This window comes from Heterodontus francisci, chromosome 8, assembly GCF_036365525.1.
Source record: "Heterodontus francisci isolate sHetFra1 chromosome 8, sHetFra1.hap1, whole genome shotgun sequence".
Taxonomy (NCBI): Eukaryota; Metazoa; Chordata; class Chondrichthyes; order Heterodontiformes; family Heterodontidae; genus Heterodontus; species Heterodontus francisci.
The window spans coordinates 18,474,294-18,494,177 of record NC_090378.1 but is presented as its reverse complement, the minus strand read 5'-3'; the positions used below and the strand labels follow the sequence as shown (position 1 = coordinate 18,494,177).

Genomic DNA, 19,884 nt, shown 5'->3' with positions numbered 1-19,884 from the left:
GCAACAAACCAACAACCTTTCTAATATAAGTAGTGCAAATTATTTATTTATTATTCACTATTATCATAGTCAAATGATTGTTGGAACTCTATTTGAAATATTGTGTTAAATTGACTGCGTTTGGGTGCTTAATAAAACATTAAACAGAAAAGATGATGCTCGATGCCTAACTTGCATTTAGTGCTGAATTACCAAAGCCGTCTCCAATTTGTCCATGATCTCATGTTCCTCTCAGTCTAAGAGCTTTTACAGGTCAAAAGAGGTTTGTCTGACTTTCGTTCTCTGTCAGGAATTTTAAAAACATAATTACATTCCTTCTCCGGATACTGTAGCTTCTTGGCACAGTTTTTGACCTCTCAATAGTTGCTTTGACCCACAAGGCCAAAAAGCCAGTGATATATTGGAAGAGAAATATAGCTGAAGACTATTCACGTAAAGACTTACATACCAGTCCCCTGAAATCTCTTCATTTATTTAATACTATCTGACACACTGAATGTTGCTATTCATAAAATTGCCCTCTTAACTTCTGACACATTTTGGCAGGTTGTCAGCCTAGTTTGCAAATATCTTTTTTTGCATCCATATAATATTCTCAAATTACATATTTGAGAATGAGTCTATCTCGGGGCTATACTTTAAATGATCTTTGAAGAGCTTAATCCTGCACGTTTTGTTCAGTGCATTAACAAACTCTTGTGAAAGATGTGTCATTTTTCAAAAGCTATTTCCTAAATGCAGCCTGGTAAGAATGGAAGAGAGAAAGAACTTAAATTTATATAGTGCATTTTAACGTGTCATCCGAAAGGCAGCACCTCCAAAGTGCAGCATTCCCTCAGTACTGCACTGGAGTGTCAGCCTAGATCAGTATTTCGCCAACTGGAGTCCATGGATCCCTGAGTGTCCGTAGACATTTTCCAGGGGGTCTGCAAAATAATGTGAAAGTGTATACCGAGGCCGCCATGGCCAGTGGAGGCAGGGTGGTGAAGAGTAAGTGAATGAGTGACAGCGGAAGGCAGGCCTGATGCGAGCGGGACGTGGAAGCAGATGCAGTATAGCATGGAGTGAGTTGGCTGTATCACCTAAGAGGGAAGTGCACATGGAAGAGCGCTGTAAACAGCATGCAAATTGCCAGGAAGACCTGGAGTTATCAAAGCTAGTGGTAGTTGTTAGGTGAGTTCAGCATTGTTCAAGAGAGGGGAGTTTCTTTTTAAATACACGTACATAAACTCAAAGAAATACCCAATTTCTTACAAGTACTTTTTACATGCAGCAACTCCATATTATGGGTATCATATGGTATTATAACTCAGATGGGGGGGCGGGGGGGGTGGGGAATCCATGATTACTAATCCATTTGGAAAAAGTATGAGAACCACTGGCATTTGAACCTGCAACCTTCTGACTCAGAGGCAAGAGTGCTGCCACTGAACCTCAGCTTCCACCAGCAGCCAATGGTGCTGGGCTGCTTGGGAATTACTGTGGAATAGCATTGTAGTAAGGATTGCCTGCTGGACAAACATCCCAAGACCCGTTTGATTTTGCTTCAATTATTAATTTCCAATGGTTTAGAATTTGGGAGCGTGTGCAGAAATCATATTTAAAAGTGCGACTGTGAAAAAAATTATGCATTGAAAGAAGTAGCGTTGGTCAGGTGGTGGTGAAACTTTTAATGGCAACCTGCTTTAGGTCTTTGAAGAAATACAGCCCCCATCTCATTAACTCATATTACAGCCAGCTTCCTTAGTTCATGTTTGTTATCAGGAGTGCTGGACTTTCTGTCTGATAGCAATTCTTTAGCAGCACAGTGACCAGCAATAACTATTAACACAGTCTTGCATTATTACCCTCAGAAGGACTGCTGAGTACACAATGTGAAAATGGCCAGGGTGTAAAATATTCCTGAGATTTTGCAGTATGTGTATGGTCTGATTCAGTGTCAATTAAATCTGACTGAATTTTTTTTAAATGCTCTTCTGGTGTGTATATAGAAAGACACACCATGAATTAGGAGCTGGTCACATAGCCCAGGATCCTATGTGGTGCTGATAACAACACTAGGGAAAAAGAAGATAAGAAATAGGAACAGGAGTAGGCTACGTGGCCCCTCGCATCTTCTCCGCCATTCAATCTACATCAACTCACTTCCTGCCCTTTCCCCTTTTCCATTAATTCCCTCAGTGTCCAAAAAAGCTGCATTATCACTAACACAGCAATAAAGTTAACAGGGTTTTATCCTTTATATAAAAAACAGTTAAAAATCCAACTTAACTTGCTTTATTTCGTGCTGATAATAGTTGCACAGATAACCCAGAAATGAAGTGAATCTCCTTGTGAGCACCAACCCTCTTCATGGAAATGTGTCATCATGAACGACTGCATTTTTAATAAAAATGTAATTAAGAGAAGTCAAGAATAAATGAGTGAAAGTTCTGAATCTGCTTTGGATGAAGGCTTGATTGTGCCGTTCACTCAGACACATATCCTTTATGAGCAGTAGAGCAAACCGAAGCAGAAATGACCAGGTAATGAAGATAGATGCATTCAGTTATCTGTGAGCCATTACCAGGGCTCGCTGTTACATTAAAAAATCACAGATAGCTTGACGGCACTTGCCACATAGAAACTAATTCATGGGCAACAGCCTACAATGTGCAGTGTGCATTGCAAGTGCATTTAGGGCATTAATTAAGCGACGTTGAAACATCAGGCAAACTCTCCAGTTTTAATCTCGGTTGGAAGAAGTGCACAGTGGCTCTGCGTATGGGCCCGAGAAGACTATGAAGAGCCCAGGTGCAAAACAAAACAGTGCTCTCTGGTCAGATACAGAGATGAAAGCAGCCTTTAGCAGGCAGGCTAGCTGCAGGCTCAATGTTCTGCCAACTATAGAGTGATGAGAATGAGATCTGAATCCTACTGATGGACCATGCCTGAGCCTTGATGACAGCTGCCCTTTAATTCCAGGTTTAACTATTTCACTTCCAAATGCTGCTAAAGGTGCAGGACTGAGCTGTATAAAAGAAAGACTTGCATTTATATAGTGCCTGAAACAACTTCCCAAAATGCTTTTCAGCTAATTTAGCTTTTTTGAAGTATTGTAATGTAGGAAACATGGTAGCCAATATGCGTTCAGTAAGCTCCCACTAACAACAATGTGCCATTGGCTGGGTAATCTGTTTTAGTGATGTTGATTGAGGGATAAATATTGGCCAGGACACCGGAGAGAACTTCTCTGCTCCATTTCCAAATAGTGCTGTAGAATCTTCTGCCTCCACCTGTGAATTGCATAGGCCAGGAAAATGTTATGTTTAATTCCAAGTCTGTGCTGTTAACTGATCACTGGGATTACACTTGAAAGCCGGGATTTTACCAGGCGACGGGGGTCTTGATTTCCAGCAAAAGCGTTGGCGAGAACCCCACGTCGCCCCTTCTGTGGGAGACCCGCTGAATCAAGTGCCAATTAGGCACTAAACTGGACAGCGGCAGGTCTTCCACAAGATCAAGGACCCCAGCAACAGAGGTCCCGTCCTCTGAGAGCTTCCAGCCAATCAGAGACTGGCAGCTCTTTAACTGAGCAGCGCCACCGCAGAGGCAGTGGCTGCTGCCGGTGGAGCACCTACCTGAGGCCTGGAAGTGACGCTGGAGCCAAGCCACAGGTAGGTCAGGACGGGAGGGGTCTCACAGGGAGTGGGGTCGGCAGCAAGAGCGGGGAGGCGGGGGCTCTCAGTGGGCCCCCCCCCCCCTTCCCAATGCCAGGTCCCTCATTCAGGCACTAAGTACCTTAAATCAAGGGACCCAGCCACCCCACTCCAAAGCTGGCAAGCAACCCGCGCGATTTTTCTTGCCATGTTCCCCGTGCAGCGACAGGCCCACCCACTGCTGAGCTAATCGTAGTGGCAGGAAGAGGCCTTTAATTGCCACTTAAGGGCTTCAATTGACGGCGAGGTGGGAAGGCCTGTTCACAGGCCTTCCCGCCCCAGGTTTAATTTTGATGGAGGCGGGAAGGTGGCAGAGTGCTCCTTCCGCCACCATCCCACCCGATTACATGCTCTCCCCGCCTCCAAGCCTGTCACAAGGGAGATCCACCCTCCCCCACCCCATTGTTCTGCAATTGGCCTCAGTATACTGGGATAAGGGAATGGAAAATTTATCCAGCATCAACCCCCCACCACCGCCCTCGCCTCCTGTTTACTGTCCAGTGACACACCTACTGGGAAGTGCACATGCGTGTGGGTATTGGAGTGGGCAATACCATGCTCAGTCACATACCTCCTGTGATCAAATAGCCTGGCAATGCTCTCTAGGCTGACATATGAAAGATCGTGCAGTACTGGAAGCTTGCTAGAATCCTTGCACTCTGCCCCGAGACAACAACTTGCATTTATATGGCACCTTTAATGTAGTAAAATACCCCAGGAGCCACAGAACTGTTATCAGACAAAATTTGCCACCGTGCTACATAATGAAATACTAGCACGTGACTGAAAGCTTGCAGAGATGTTTAGGGAGCTGAAGGCATGACTGCCAATGTAGGGGGCAAAGGAAATCGGGGATACACAAGAGGCAAAAGTTGGAGCAGTGCAGACCTCATCAGGAGAGAGAAGGATCAAACTGAGCAAAAGAGGGGAATTCCTTTGCACATTTCGTCTTGATACTGAAATTATTTTCAAGGGTAGCTTTTAGGTGGTAATGAGAAAATAAAAGCACACGAGACTTTGATTTGAACCACAGAGTACATTCCTGCCAGCTCTGAAAAGTCAGCTAGGATTTTCTACAGGGTAATTTAGCAAAAGCTGGGTAGTGTTCACCGTTCCTCATTTCGAATCACCCTTTCCTTATGTAGTAGAAGGAAACAACAAACATAATTTCATTTTAAAATATGGATTAATATACAATGCTGTCTGCAGTAGCAGATTTAAAGTTCTTGCTGGAGGCTTGCAGGCTGTAGAATATAAATACTGTACATAATAAAGACCGTCCTCACTGGTTTAATAATATATAACGATTCATGCACAGTTGCATGTTTAATACGTTACCCTATTTTCTCATAAGATAGTATTAGCATAGATTTATAACTGGCAGAGTTGTTGAGTAAACCAATATGTACTTGCAGCTATAATTTTATTTGAACTTTGCAAAATGAATTGCAGCAATAATTAGAAGTCATCAGACTTGAGTTATTGCTGTACTGTCTTGATGTCTTGTTTTTTCTGGCTATGGGCTATTTATGTTTCACAGCACCAAACACGTTAAGATATTTGTTTTCATATCATAAAATGATGCAGCACAGAAGGAGGCTATTCTGCTCACCGTACCTATGCCGGCTCTTTGAAAGAGCCAATCCCAGGCCCCTGTCCTTTCCCCATAGCCCTGCAAGATTTTCCCCTTGAAGTATTTATCCAATTCCCTTTTGAAAGTTACTAACGAATCTGCTTCCACCACCCTTTCAGTTAGTGTATTCCAACTCCTAATAACTCTTTCTCTGTCCACAGTACCACCTGCAGAATGGCTCAGCGTGGAGGCTTGTCGCCGTCCGTTGGCAGAATTGGATGATTCTTGCAGTAATTTTGGGCCTAATGGCCATTGTGCCCTTCACCGTGTACAGGATGATGACAGCCTTTGATGACCCACCTCCCCATTTTCTGTTCAAAGCAGCGTCTATTTGTTTCGGACTGCTATCAGAAACCTTCCTGATCAAGTGAGTAAATGCAGGCATTGGCTTTTTTTCGTTGGTTGCAAATTAGCTCTTTTTAGCCACTGAATTCCAGTCAAGCTTCCCCAGGCCCCCTGCAAAGGCCTCAAGAAAACATACCACATTGTTGATAAATAGTAAGCCGCTCAAAATAACTCATTTGCTAAGAGCTGCAGAGTGGGTTGAACATTACACATCCACTACCTTCAGTCAGTGTGCAACGAGAGATTATCAGGCTGGGTTACGCACTAAAATGGAAACCATGTGCCCACTAATAGGCGCACAATTGTATCAGCGAACAAGCAGGTCACAAGACTGTGTGCAGTTCAACTGACCTATTCCTTACTTATAAATCAGTTGGTAACGGTCTTAGCTGTTGAAGAGTTATTATGTTTTTTTAATTAATGTGGGATTCTTCTAATTTACCAATAGCACGATTACTGTCAACAGAGTTGACTTAATGAAATTGTCACATGTGGAACACCTTTTGATATCAAAATGATGTACCGAATGCAATTCTGTAACAGTAATTTTTACTAACTTCTCATCACCTCAGTGTTTCAGTTATTTAATTTTTTTGATTAAGTGCTGCACATAGGACGATGCCTTAGAGGCATGTAAAAGCCTTGTGTAATGATAAAACTTCCAACACGTACATGAAACAAGGTTGTCTCCTGCATTGCCCAAGTCAAAGGCGGATATTTAATATATATACGTCACTAGACATTAAAATAACTCGACTTCCTCGAATATTTTGTCCTGGGATTATGAGCAGAGCCTATTTATGATCAAACTTCAACCCAAGAAAGATGGCAGGAGCAGGGACACACTCCGATACGATATCCTGCCACTTTTCCTCAGAGAAATGTTCGCGATGAGCCACTTTGCAATAAAATGACAATGACATAAGTGAGTTACTTTCTGCAGTGACTGCTGCTACAATGTTGTGGAGATTGTGATTATATTGCCCATTTAGAGTGAGCTGCAAAACTTCCATCTGACTGCTTACACTGCAGGAGAGCTGAGGAGAAAACAACATATGAGCTTGTATATGAATACATTACATACAAAAAGGAGGAAAGTGCAAACCATCCTCTGTCAGATTGGCGTTTCTTTTTAACTGCAATGAGGACACCACTACTATTCAACTGTCATCCACCCCATCCCCAGGTTTTCCAGTCTCAGAATAATCCCACGGCATTATTTAAGGGACAGCAAGGCATTCTCCTGGTATTCTGGCCAACATTCCACCCTCAAACCACCTGATCACTGAAATGATTCTGTGAGACATTGCTATATGCTACAAGTAGCTGCTACATCTGCCAACTTCGCAACAGTCACTGCACATCAAGATAATTTATTGTGTAGAATGTGCCTTGAGACATTTCACTGGGATGTGACTTAAAAAAAATATATAGCTGCACCTCTACCTGTAATTTTTCATTTATTTAAAACAATGCCGTAATTACATAGTATTTACAGCGTGGAAACAGGCCATTCTGTCCAACCAGTCCATGCTGGTATTTATGCTCTACATGAGCCAATCCTCAAATTATAACCGAACAAGCAAAGTCTCCCAATAAGTTATTTAGCTGCACATATTAATAAGATGGCTAAATGGCCAAAAATGTGCAGCTGGAATTCGGTGTCTCTGGGCTGGAATTTAAGGAGTCCTCAACTTGGGATCCATGGTGGGGGTGGGGAGGGGGTGGTGGGTACCTGAAGATGGCCCCGGATGAGGCCCGCCATGGACCTTGACGCCGGAAGGGCCTGGCCCGATCCTCCTGGCGGCAGTGAGGCACCGTGGTGGCCTCCCGGCCGCTGGGCGACTGAACCACAATTTGAATATTTATATCAATTGAATTAATTAATTTAATATACTTACGCCTCCTCTTGTTAGCCTGCCATGATTTTCAACCCAGCAGCTGGAACTCCCACGCCTTTGGATTCCCGTCTGGGGAAACGAGGTGTAACACTGGTGGGGAGGGGGGAGGAGGTAAGTTTCTCAGTGCGGAGGCGGGGGCAAACAGGGTCAAATTAACATCATGGGTGTAATGGTTAGTGGGAAAGGTTGTAGTTTAAAGTTTGTGCAGTTTGGGGGGAGGAAGCTCAATGGTAAAGGTAAGTGTTTTGGGGGGAAGGGGCATATAATTAATTCTATTATTATTGGGGGTGCTGGGAGAGGGGCAAAGGAAATGTATTTATTTAATTTAATTCAATCTACTTTTTAAATAAGCCAGTAGGGCAAATAGCCCTTTAAAAATAGTGTCAGCGCCTGCACACAGGCAGCTGACACCATTGCTAGGGATGGGCAGCCTGCCCCCTCCACACAAGTGGGGGGGGGGGGTTCAGCACGCCCCGGCTATTTAAATGAGCCACTGCGCTTGAGATCGTGGCGGCTCTTTGGCATGTGGCCCGCCTGGGCAGGCTGCCATTTTTGAAGCTCGTCGCTGAGATCGGCTCCAGCCCTCTAAATGTAAGATGGCACATTTTGATTAAAAAACATCATTTTATTGAATGGTGAATGATGTTGAAGAGTAGGGTGATTTGAGGGTTCAGAATCAGAAAACATTAAAAGCAGCATCTTAAATGGACAAGGCCATAAAAAAATATGTTAATGAAATATTGGGTTTTATGGCTAGGGGTATAGAATATAAACGTTGAGGTGTAATGGCAAATCTGTATGAAGGCTTCAGCAGACCACAGTTCGCAGAATCACAGAATTGTTACAGCACAGAAGCAGGCCATTCGGCCCATCATGTTTCCACCAGCTCTCCAAAGGAGCAATTCACCTAAAGTCACTCCCCTACCTTCTCCACGCAGCTCTCCATATTCTTCCTTCTCAGATAACAATCCAATTCCCTCTTGAATGCCTCGATTGATCCTGCCTCCAACATATTTTCAGACAGTGCACTGCAGATCCTAAGCACTCGTTGTGTGAAAATGTTTTTCCTCATGTCTCCATTGCTTCTTTTGTCAATTACCTTAAATCTGTGCCCCCTTGTTGGATTGCTGTGTGCAGGTTTGGGCTCCACACTATAAGTAAGATCATGAGAGCATGGAAATGGTACACCACAGTTCACTAGATGCTGCTTGGTGTGAGGAGATACAATTATAAAGAGTTGTCAATGGAACAGAGTACATAACAGGTTAATTTGATAGAGATGTTTAAAATTATGAAAAGATGGGATTGGATAGATAGAGGTGAACTGTTTCCTGTGGTTGAGGGGTCTAGAATGAGGGAACATCAAATACAAGATGAAATGTGAGATTTAGTTCAGAGAGCAGGAGAAACTTCTTTATGTGGAAGACAGTGGTGCAGTGGCACTGTTACTGGTCTAGTAATCCAGAGGCCCTGGCCTAATGCCCTGGGGGCAGAGGTTCAAATCCCACCATGGCAGCTGGTGGAATTTAACTTTGATTAATTAAAAGAAAATCTGGAATTGAAATCTGTCTCAGTAATGGTACTATGAAACTATCATTGATTGTTGTAAAATCCCATCTGGTTCACTAATGTCCTTTAGGGAAGGAAATCTGCCATCCTTACCTGGTCTGGCTTACATGTGACTCCAGATCCACAGCAATGTGGTTGACTCTTAACTGCCCTCGAAATGGTCTGGGTAAGCCACTCAGTTCAAGGACAATTAGGGATGGGCAACAAATGCCAGTGATACCCAAAGCCCATAAAAGATTTTGAAAAAAGAATTTAGAATGCAGTTCTGATATTAGTGAGGTAAAACAGAGACCATGGGTGGAAATTTCAGTATTGTTAAGGGCTTAAAATGGGCAATGATGAATTGACTTGCCATTATATACCCTGTCCAATTTTCCTTTTAATTTTGACTTCAACAGAAAGGAAATCGGACAGGGTTTATAATGGTCTGCTGATCCCCTCCCCACGTTTTAAGCCCCCTGCACCCCCACCCCAGCTGATGTCGTTTCCGCCCTATGTCAAACCTAATGAAAGGTTTTGTAGGTGGTTGATGAAAGGGGGCAGGTGGATAAAGCAATATGGGAAAGAGAAGGCACATGGGATTAAGACTACTGCTTATGTGGTGTATGAACACCAACATGAAATGCTTGGGCCAAACGACTTGATTCTGGGTGGTAAATTTTACGTAATCCTTTCTGTTAACCTAAAATGGCAAGAAAACAAGAATAATTATTATTGGTCTAAAATGTTTATTGAGAGAAAAGCAGCCAGGAAATGGCAATAGTTGGGCCCAACTATTTGTCGATTATATACAGGACGCTAGGTAATTGTGGCTACATTAACAGACTTGATCACAATAGTGAGGCACACAGCACATAACAAAGCTTGTCATCTAAACTTCCAAGGTTGCCTTACAGTCTGTTGTCCTGTTCTGCCGACCATTCATTCTTCTGTATTTAGCATATTTGAAAATTATTTCAATCCAGAGCTATGGGATGTCTGGGAAGAGAATTGAAGGGAAGTTTAATGATGTCACCATCATAGCACATGGCACAGTAGCTTTCAATTTGAAAATCTTAAATAAAATTTCCAAATCCATATTGCAGTTAGCATCATTTGCTCTGTAATGTTACGTGATTAATGCAAAATCATGTACAGATATGTTATCAATTTATTTACATTTGTGTACAAGATGACATTTTTTCAGTATTTTCATTTTATGATCAAAACTAAATGTTGCTAACTTGTTGAATTGGATGGCATGTGACTTAATGCACTCGATTTGAATCTTGGGGATGATTCTTCACCTCCAGAGGGGGGAGAGTACAGAGGCGGGCAGGTTGAAAATTCACGCCACCAGCAAGTGTAACATTTGCTGGTGCCACCCTGCCTCCAGGCAATTTTCCGGAAGGCGGAATCGGCGGGTAGCCAATTAAGATAGGTAGATGGCCACAATTTTCCAATCAGCCTATGGGAAGCTGAGGCGTCGGAGACTAGGAGAACTGCCTTGAGGCGAACTCCCGGCGGCAGACTGTGGGGCCAGCACTCCAAGCAGACTTTGAGGCCCTCCCCGCCTGCATAACCACAGCTGCGGCCACAGTCCGCTAAGTGGAGGGGTTTCCCTCCACCATGGTGGCCCAACTGCTGAGGCCTTATTTTTAATTTAAAAGTTTAAAAAGTTATTGAGAAGGTACCTCAAGATGAATGCGCCCTCTCTCACCTGAACTGCAGGCTGCTGCTCCTTCCGAGCTCAAGGACCTCCTCCAGCTTTGAGAGCCCAACTGCTGTCCTTAATTGGATGGCGAGCCCACCCTCTGGCCACTAATTGGCCAGTTCAGGGAACATCATTGCTGGGTGATTGTTTCCCAAACAGTGTGGGGTCGTGACTCCCATTTGACCCCAACGTCAGGGTCACAACCCAAAATCCTGCCTTTAGTCTCAAAAATGCAGTGTGTAGGCTTGCACAATGGAAGCACATAATGGGAATTCAGGCAGTATGCAGAACTTTCCATCCATTTAGTTTCGATGGGCAGTAATATTGGGAGCCATTGGCCAGTCACACTGAACTCCAGCCCTGATTTTCCGAACTGCGCCTCCATTGTATGAAAAGCTGTGCTGGCACCAATAGCTCACAACGTTTACCCTTAGATTGATAGGGAGAAAGATTGAAGGGAGAGGGTGGGAATGTTCTAATCCCACAATACAGACTCTATAAAACTTTCTACTCTTTAGTTTGGAATATAATCCTACTTTTCATTTACACGTTTGCCAATCTGGCATGGTTGCAAGCTTTGGGGGAAGGGGGAGAGAGATGGGGAAGAAAAGGGAAATTTGTCCCAAGCCTAACATCCTAAGGGAGCTCATAAAACCGTAACTTACACCAAAGAAAAATGGTCCAGGGCAGTATCTGCTGATGGCTGAGTTGGTAGCAAATATGCAAAAGCCCCGCACTTCAAACTGGGCAATACCAGGATTTGAGTGCATATGTGAGCTGACACCCACTGCAATACTGAAGGAGTACTGCTTTATCAGAGGTCAGAAGGGACTTTAAACCAAGTACTTGTTGGAGACTAAAGACCCATGGCGTCCTCTCCACCACCGCCTCCCCCAACCTCCCCCAGAACACTATGGATGCTGGGCCAAATGAAGTTGTCAAGACTGAGATCGCTAGATTTTTATTGGGTAAGGGTATAAAGAGATATGAATCAAAGGCAGGTAAATGGAGTTGAGGTACAGATCTAATTGCATGGTGGAATAGGCTCAAGGGGGCTAACTGACCTCCTCCTGTTCTTACTGGAAAGAAAGCAGAGCCTGGTGCCCAGATCCCTCAACTAACAACAGGTTAGCTGCTCATTCATCCCATTGCCTATGGGATATTCGCACAAATTAGCTGCTGTGTTTGCCCACATAGCAACAGTGATTGCACTTCAAGCGTAATTCATGTGAAGCATTTTGATATGTTTCTCCGAGATTAATAAAGCATTAAATAAATGCAGTTCTTCCTTTTAAATAAAGAAACATTCTAATTTGACACATTTTTGCAGGCAATGTTGGAAACAGGATGCAAAACATCTTGCATATTGCGTACATTAGCAACAAACATTGTATCACACAGCACTAATCCATCTCCTCGGTATTTGGTGCAACACTAAACACTTTGTTGGCTTTGATCCTTGATATGGTTGTAGGCAGAAATGAACAAACAGGACATAAATCCATGAGCATGAGGAAGAGTTCATGTTCCATTCAGAATCCTTGTGGTTGCTGGACATTGTTTGATTTTCCTTTACACTCTGCAGGCAGGGAGATACCTTCTAGCCATTCCTTAAAAGTTCTTCATCCCTTTCTCCTTGCTTCACGCTGAATGCCCACTCCCAGATAAGGAAACTGAATGGGCCTTATAAGTTGTCTGTGAAAGACAATTACATTTCTAACAGGGTAGATGGCTGTTGCTCGATACATTAAAGTTCTCAAAGTGTAAAATGCTCTGATGTAGCAGGATTTAACACTAATGTTTGTTGGTTACTTTGCTGCTTCATTAGTAACAGATACTCAGGGGAAGCTGTGTTGGCAATTCCAAACTCTTCAGTTTCAGCTCTAATTTCTTGCCAATGAGGTATTTTTATCCCACATAATAGCGTCGAGATTAGTGCCAAGCGAAAATGTCAAACCGACCTACACTTGATCAATGCAATCAGGCTAACTTTGGATTCCTTACAAGATGCCAGATTTCTCTGTTTACAAAGAAATCGAAACCTGAACTGACAAAATAAAAACATGGACAGGAGTCAAACTATTGACGTTGGAGCTATAATGGTGCACCGTTGTCTTTGAGTTCAATGAGCTGGGGTCAATTCAGATTAAAACTGATCTCAAGGTCCAAAAGAATGTTGTTTTGTTGATCTGTTCTATTTGTGTGATAATGGCAATCAAGGACCCTGCAGTAGCATTGGAAACTATCCTTTCTCTTTGGGGAACCTAAGTATGAATCCAGCCAATGCGAATGGGGATGAAGGCACCTTCCTAACCGTGACAGTCTTGAGTGAAAGGGCAATCTCATTCCAATCCCTACTGACGATAAGTTCATATCACACAGTCCCCATGATTGAGGACTTATGGGCACGACATTGGCAGTGTTACCCAGTGAAGTCATAAAGGTGACTGGCATTTAGGGTTGTTAACTGTGGTTGGATATTTTCCTGGAGGCTTGATCATGTGGCATTTGATCATGTGACATTTGATCATGTGACATTTGATCATGTGAATATCTTGCAACATTTAATCACCTGATTTTTGCATATGTTATTACATTTGCCTTATAAAGGTTGACTCGCAGCCAGCCAGAGCACTATAACAAGAGAAGAGAAAGGAGAACATTGATTAACGGTGAAAATAAGGCACGCTGCACGGAACTCACTTTACTATTTGCTGCACAAATCTTGTTCCACCAAACCAAACATTAATTATGAATTTACATCTAGATAAGTCACTATTTCACTATAGCTGTTAGTTCTTGAAAGTAGATCTGGTGAGCCAATGACTAGCACATGACACTTGTTAATTTATTTAAGATGGATAATCTAAAGGTATCGACTTGTTGTTTGCAAGTGTCTGTGTTTTGTATTTCGTATTTTGAAGGAAATCGTAAACAATGTGACGATTCACTTTGGCCCATTTAGTACTGCCATCCAAGGCCCATTTCATCCTCAATATGTTTTGTGATGAATGACAGTTTAAGGGTTAAATACCATACTCATGGAAAGGTTTGCGGAGGGTATTGGGGTATAGGCATCTGTTGCAGCCTGCTAGCATTATTGACTAGTCTCACGCCATTCTTTTTCCCTTCTATTTGACTTTACTTGGCAATTTTCCACAAGGGCCATTCCCATCAGTGCATGTCGGGAATCTGCTCCAAATTGGAAATTGTTCACGTAGGAATACTCATTGTGGAGGTTCACACATTGTTCAATCTTACCTTATAATAACAACTGCTACAGCCAAAACACAAACAGCTGCTATCTAGGACTTTTACTGCCTATGATGCTCACAAAGGCTCGAGAACAGTCAAAGCTGCTGACAGAAACCCGCCCCTGCCCTGTTCTCATTGACCACTGTGCCTGCCTATCAAAGATTTGCCCTTTCCTCTTATTGATGTGCTGGTGCTGCCCATGGATTCTACTTCCCTATTTTCTCCTGGGTTGCTTGCAGCAGTGTTCGGGCGATTAATCGTTTATTCCTGGAGACCCCAGCAGTGGATGCAGCCACAGCACCACTCAAGAAGCGCAACATCATTCAGTATAGAGAAATATGCTTGTCTGATCTTCCAGCTACTGAACTTAGCTTCCAACCTCTCCACCACAGGTGAGATGGGGCAGCAGTATGTACAATCTACATGATGCAGAGCAACCATAGAACCTCCTTCCCATGCAACTTCACCTCCAAGATAGACAAGAGCACAAATGTCATGAAAACACCATCATCTCTGAATTGGTCTCCAACTCAATAACCATCCTGCTATGGACATCTATCACTGTTCCTTCATCATCGCTGGGTCAAATTCCTGGAAATCACTACCAAATGCCATTTTTGGAGCGCTATCAATACAAGGATTGCAGAAATTCAAGGAGCATGGCCACCTGTACCTTCTTGGGCAGATAGGATTGGGCAATAAACGCAGGCTTGCCAGCATTGCCCACATTCGGAGAACAAACAGGAAGACAAAAAGCGAATTCATATTCTTTTTGATTTTCAATGTGAATTTTGAGAATCTAAGTCAAGCTTTTTAATATTTTTGTCAGTATGTGAGGTGTTGGTAAATAAAGACTTTATAAACTGTCCATGGCTGAGAGGTTTGTGCTCTGACTTATCGACCACATATGGCCTACAAGCTTTAGCCACCTGGTGCATGAGACCCAGACAACTCATTTCAATTTGCACTTGTGTATCTTTGGTTTATCGTGTTGGATTTTGTGGGTCTGGAGGTCCCACAGCCTGGACGTCATCGAGCTCTATAGTATTAATTGTGTCCATTGCATTCAGCTGCTTCTTAACGTCACATGGAGTGAGCTGAAGTGGCTGGACACTGGCATTACTGATTGCAAAGCCCTCAGGGAAAAGGCACTTTTGATTGGAGGTGCTTACAAACACTTCAACCGTCCGTTTTGAATGCCACTATGGAGGATATTAGCTGCCTGGTTATACACTGCCATTCTAGGATATGATAGGGCTACAGAGTTTTGATCTGATCCGTTAATTATGAGGCCACGTAGCTTTCTCTGCAGCCTGCTAGTTTTTGATGTTTAGAAAGAAAGGCTTGCTTCTTTATAGCACCTTTCATGGCCTTTTGCTGCTGGGCTACAATGCCTCATGGATGTCCAGTTTGGGGTGTTAAATCTGTCCTTAGTCTGTCCTATTAAGCATGTGGTAATACCACACTACATTATGGAAGGCGGAGGTGAGACATCATACCAATGCTAGCATGAATAGACACATTTGAGACAAATGGGTTGGTGAGGGTGAGGCCAAATAAGTTACTTTATCATGCTGGTTCCCTCATCATCTGGTGCAGGCCAGCTCCCACATTCTGCATCTTTGCTTCCCTCCGAGCTTCCTCTAAGTATTGTTCAGCATGAAGGAGTTGTAGAGGGGTGGTGATCAGCAGGACTTTTCCTTGACCTTATTTGACATGAAGCTATGAAACTTCATATGGTCTGAAATAATGAATTGAATTAATTCATATCACAACCTGCCATGGTGGGATTTGAACTCTCGAACTCTGGATTGCTAGTCCAGCACTGACTAGGCAACTGGACCAGTTGATTCCATGGGCCAGATTATTGATTATCTGGGACTGGAAAAACACTGAGGCCTGGTTCTGTGTGGAGTTGTATTTACTACCGTGAGATCTATCAATGTGTCATGCCAAAATATCTCTTCCGAGCAAGAACAGAATGAGAAAATGAAATATACACATCAAATCAAGAGTAAATGCTGCATCTTTATTAAATTCAAGTAGATATCTGAGACTATGTACTACTTTTGTTTAATCCTGTTTAAGAAGCATTTTGCTTATCTTCCAGACCTCTGGGTACAATGATTGGACAATTTTAAACGACAGTAGTTTGTGAAATTGCAATTTTGTTTTTTTTCCCCCAGTAATTTGTACAGTCTTAGATTTATTCCCCCTCAGAATGTTATTTTATAGATGCATCAGCAAATAAAATACCCACAATAAGGCTATTTCTCACTGCATATACATACTGCAGAGCAAATACAGCAATGCTAATACATACCTGATAGCTACAAGCTGAAATATTGTCCTCCGGTGTTATGAGTAATTGTCATAATTTCTGCATTTTAATTTATTAACCTAGAAACTCAACAGCTAGGTTTGATTACACCTAGCACTCAGTATACTATATCATATTTTGTTGCGCATTTATTGTGTAAGTAACAAATCAGGATAATATCAAGGCCTTCCTCTTCAGGATAAATGTTGCAGCTCAGTGGATGGACCATTCCTAATTCAAAACTTTTGAACGTTTCTGCCCAAAAATGCAAACAATTTATAAAGTCACTTGAAAGTAATGTTACTTTGCTCAGTGGCACAGGCGACAGTCTTAACATCAGCAAGCCTCCTGCTGTCCACTGTCACTGTGCGTCACAGTCACTAACTGGCCTGAGGTGGAGCTGGTGTTCATAGAGCTCCTCTTACTTTCATACTCTGAAACTACATGACATTGTAACCTTTAAAGAAATGCTCTGAGACAGCATTTAAAGAACACCCAAATCCTTTCTGACCTTTATTTTTTTATAAGGAAGGGTTTCTTTGTCTTGCCCAACGAGCTGTGACAAATTATTTTCCTCTCACTATGTTTTTGCTGCAATTTTGTGGTGAAGTTTGTGCTTCGTAGTGAGAGAATCACCTGCAATGGCTTCTCTTCCTGTTCCCGCATCGTTACCTCTGGTGTGCCCCAAGGATCTATCCTTGGTCCCCTCCTATTCCTCAGCGACATCATCCGAAAGCAGAGCCTTCGTTTTCACATGTACACCAACAACACCCAGCTCTACCTCACCACCACCTCTCTCGACTCCTCCACTGTTGCTAAATTATCAGACTGCCTATCCAACATCCAGTACTGGATGAACAGAAATATCCTCCAATTAAATATTCGGAAGACTGAAGCGATTGTTTTCGGTCCCTGCTCCAGGCTCCGTTCCCTCGCAACCGACTCCATCCCTTCCCCTGGCAACAGTCTGAGATTGAGCCCTTCTGTTCTCAACCTTGGTGTCATATTCGACACCGAGATGAGCTTCCAACCACATATTCGTTGCATTACTAAGTCTGCCGTAACATGGCCCGACTTCGCCCCTGTCTCAGCTCATCTGCTGCTGAAACCCTCATTCATGCCGTTGCTACCTCCAGGCTTGACTATTCCAATTCAGTCCTGGCTGGTCTCCCACATTCTACCCTCCATAAACTTGAGGTCATCCAAAACTCTGCTGCCTATGTGTTAACTCGCACCAAGTCCCGTTCCTCTATCACTCCTGTGCTCTCTAACTTACATTGGCTCCCGATCAAAACAATTTCTTGATTTTAAAATTCTCATCCTTGTTTTCAAATCCCTCCATGGCCTCGTCCCTCCCTATCTCTCATCTCCTCCAGCCCTACAACCCTCTGAGATATCTGCGCTCCTCTAATTCTGGCCTCTCGTGTTTCTCTGATTTTAATCGCTCCTCCATTGTGCCTTCAGCTGCCGAAGCCCCAAGCTCTGGCAGACCCTCCCGACACCTCTCTGCCTCACTTTCCTCCTTTCAGACACTCCTTAAAACCAACCTCTTTGACCTAATATCTTCTTATGTGGCTCGGTGTCATATTTTGTTTTATAATGCTCCTGTGAAGCACCTTGGGACATTTTATTATGTTAAAGGTGCTATAAAAATAGCAGGTCAGCAAACTGTAATGGAACCGAATCTATTCACCAGTCAATATAAATAAGATATAAGGTGAGTTGAATTCTTGTGAGAATGGTACAGGGAGGTGTACCTGATCTGTTGAATCAGGCAGTGGTGCAGGTGAACAGCAGTGAAGCTGGAAGATGGTAAATGAATATTCACTGGGCCATTTTAAAGTAGCTCCTACATGCATGTACATCAGTGCATACAAGTTCCTTTTAATCCATTGACAAGGAAATAACCTTGGACAATACACCATAAGTATTTGGATCATTTCTTTCCCAATGACAAAAAGGCAATGAAAGTACTTGAATAGAATAGAATTGTATGATACAGCACAGAAGGAGGCCACTTGACATATCATGCCTGTGCCAGCTCTAAGAGCTATCCAGTTAGTCCCATTCTCCTGCTCTTTCAGCATAGCCCTGTAACTTATTCCTTTTCAAGTTTATATCCAATTCCTTTTTGAAAGTTACTCATGAATCTGCTTCCACCCTTCTTCCAGGCAGTGCATTCCAGATCGTAACAACTTGCTGCGTAAAACAAATTCTCCTAATTTTCCCTCTCGCTCTTTTACCAATAATCTATGGTGAAAAGTGCTATAGGAGTGCAAGTCTTTCTTTTCAGATCTGTGGGAATTAATCCTCTTAATTAGCAGTTAGTGACTGTGTTTGCGGACTGATAGGCTGGCACGGGTTGAGCAAGTCAAGTTATATTTAATCAAACCGTCCCTTAGATTACAAAAGCTGTGTTTTTAACTTTTTAATGTATTTTAAATATCTTGAATACTTCCCTTCTTTTTCCATTGAAAAGGACCTTGTGCTGAACCACTGTCACTTTGGAAGGTTCAAAAGCCAGAACGTGGCTCCAATTAACCAAGCGGCTTCAGAAACAGTCAGGCTTCTCTGACATCCAAGCTGTTGGCAGAGCACATGAAATCAAATAGAGAGCTCCCACTGTATCTCAGAAAGCACGCTTCCCATATCAGCTGCACCACCCCCACCCTAAAATTAGAATTTTTTTTTAAAAACACATTGAATGTTACAACTATGAGGAAAACAGGAAGTTCAAATCTGGTATTATTTTTGGACGTGGTTCAGAAAGGCTCCAGCAGTTCTCAGCAGGTCATTATAACTCTAATTGCAGCCTGCATCCCATTAATATCAGAGCCTTGGTAGTACGGTGACCACTGACAGAGCTCAGAAATACCAGACGCTCCCCTGCCAACCCCCACGCTATTTCTCTCCCAGGACGCAGCCCCTTTAAGATCAAGAGGATGACTCTTTACTCCACCCCCTGTGACGTAAACGGGTGCGGGACCTGTGCTGGGGTCAGAGGGTGAGACGGGTCAGAGCTTCTTTCAGGGTCAGAGCAGGCTGGTGGCGGCACGGGGACTGAGGCTACGCCTGGGGCCGGAGCTCAGACTGGTACAGGCCGGGGGTTCATCAGTCATGGTGGGAATCACACACACTGAGCTCATCGGCTACGGGAGGATATCACACATTCCAATGAAGACTGTGCTTCTTAGAGGCACTTCAAAATAAAAATACCGGACATAAAAGCGTCCTGTAGCGGACAGGGGACAGACCAGTTAAAAACTGGACTGTCTTGTGTAAAACCGAACAAACCGAGCCCTACTGAGTACTCCGCTGCAGCTTATTCTGCGTAATGGGAAGATATGTGTCTGAGTTTCTCCATTTACACTTACACAAGATGGTCTCAGGAATTAGCTTCACTCCTGTATTTGCATCAAGATGACTTTATTACATGATTGGCGAGTGGGTGGGCAAGTTAAGGCTGTGTT

At 43.2% G+C, this 19,884-nt stretch overlaps 1 protein-coding gene across 2 annotated transcripts in view; it reads left to right on the top strand.

The window, feature by feature from the left end:
* Window positions 1-19,884, top strand: part of LOC137372673 (uncharacterized) — a 256,098-nt gene that overhangs the window by 210,136 nt on the left and 26,078 nt on the right. For both annotated transcript variants that reach the window (XM_068036717.1, XM_068036718.1), the window contains exon 4: window positions 5,493-5,698. In XM_068036717.1, coding sequence (XP_067892818.1) covers window positions 5,493-5,698 — 206 coding nt within the window. The remainder of the gene's footprint in view (window positions 1-5,492; window positions 5,699-19,884) is intronic.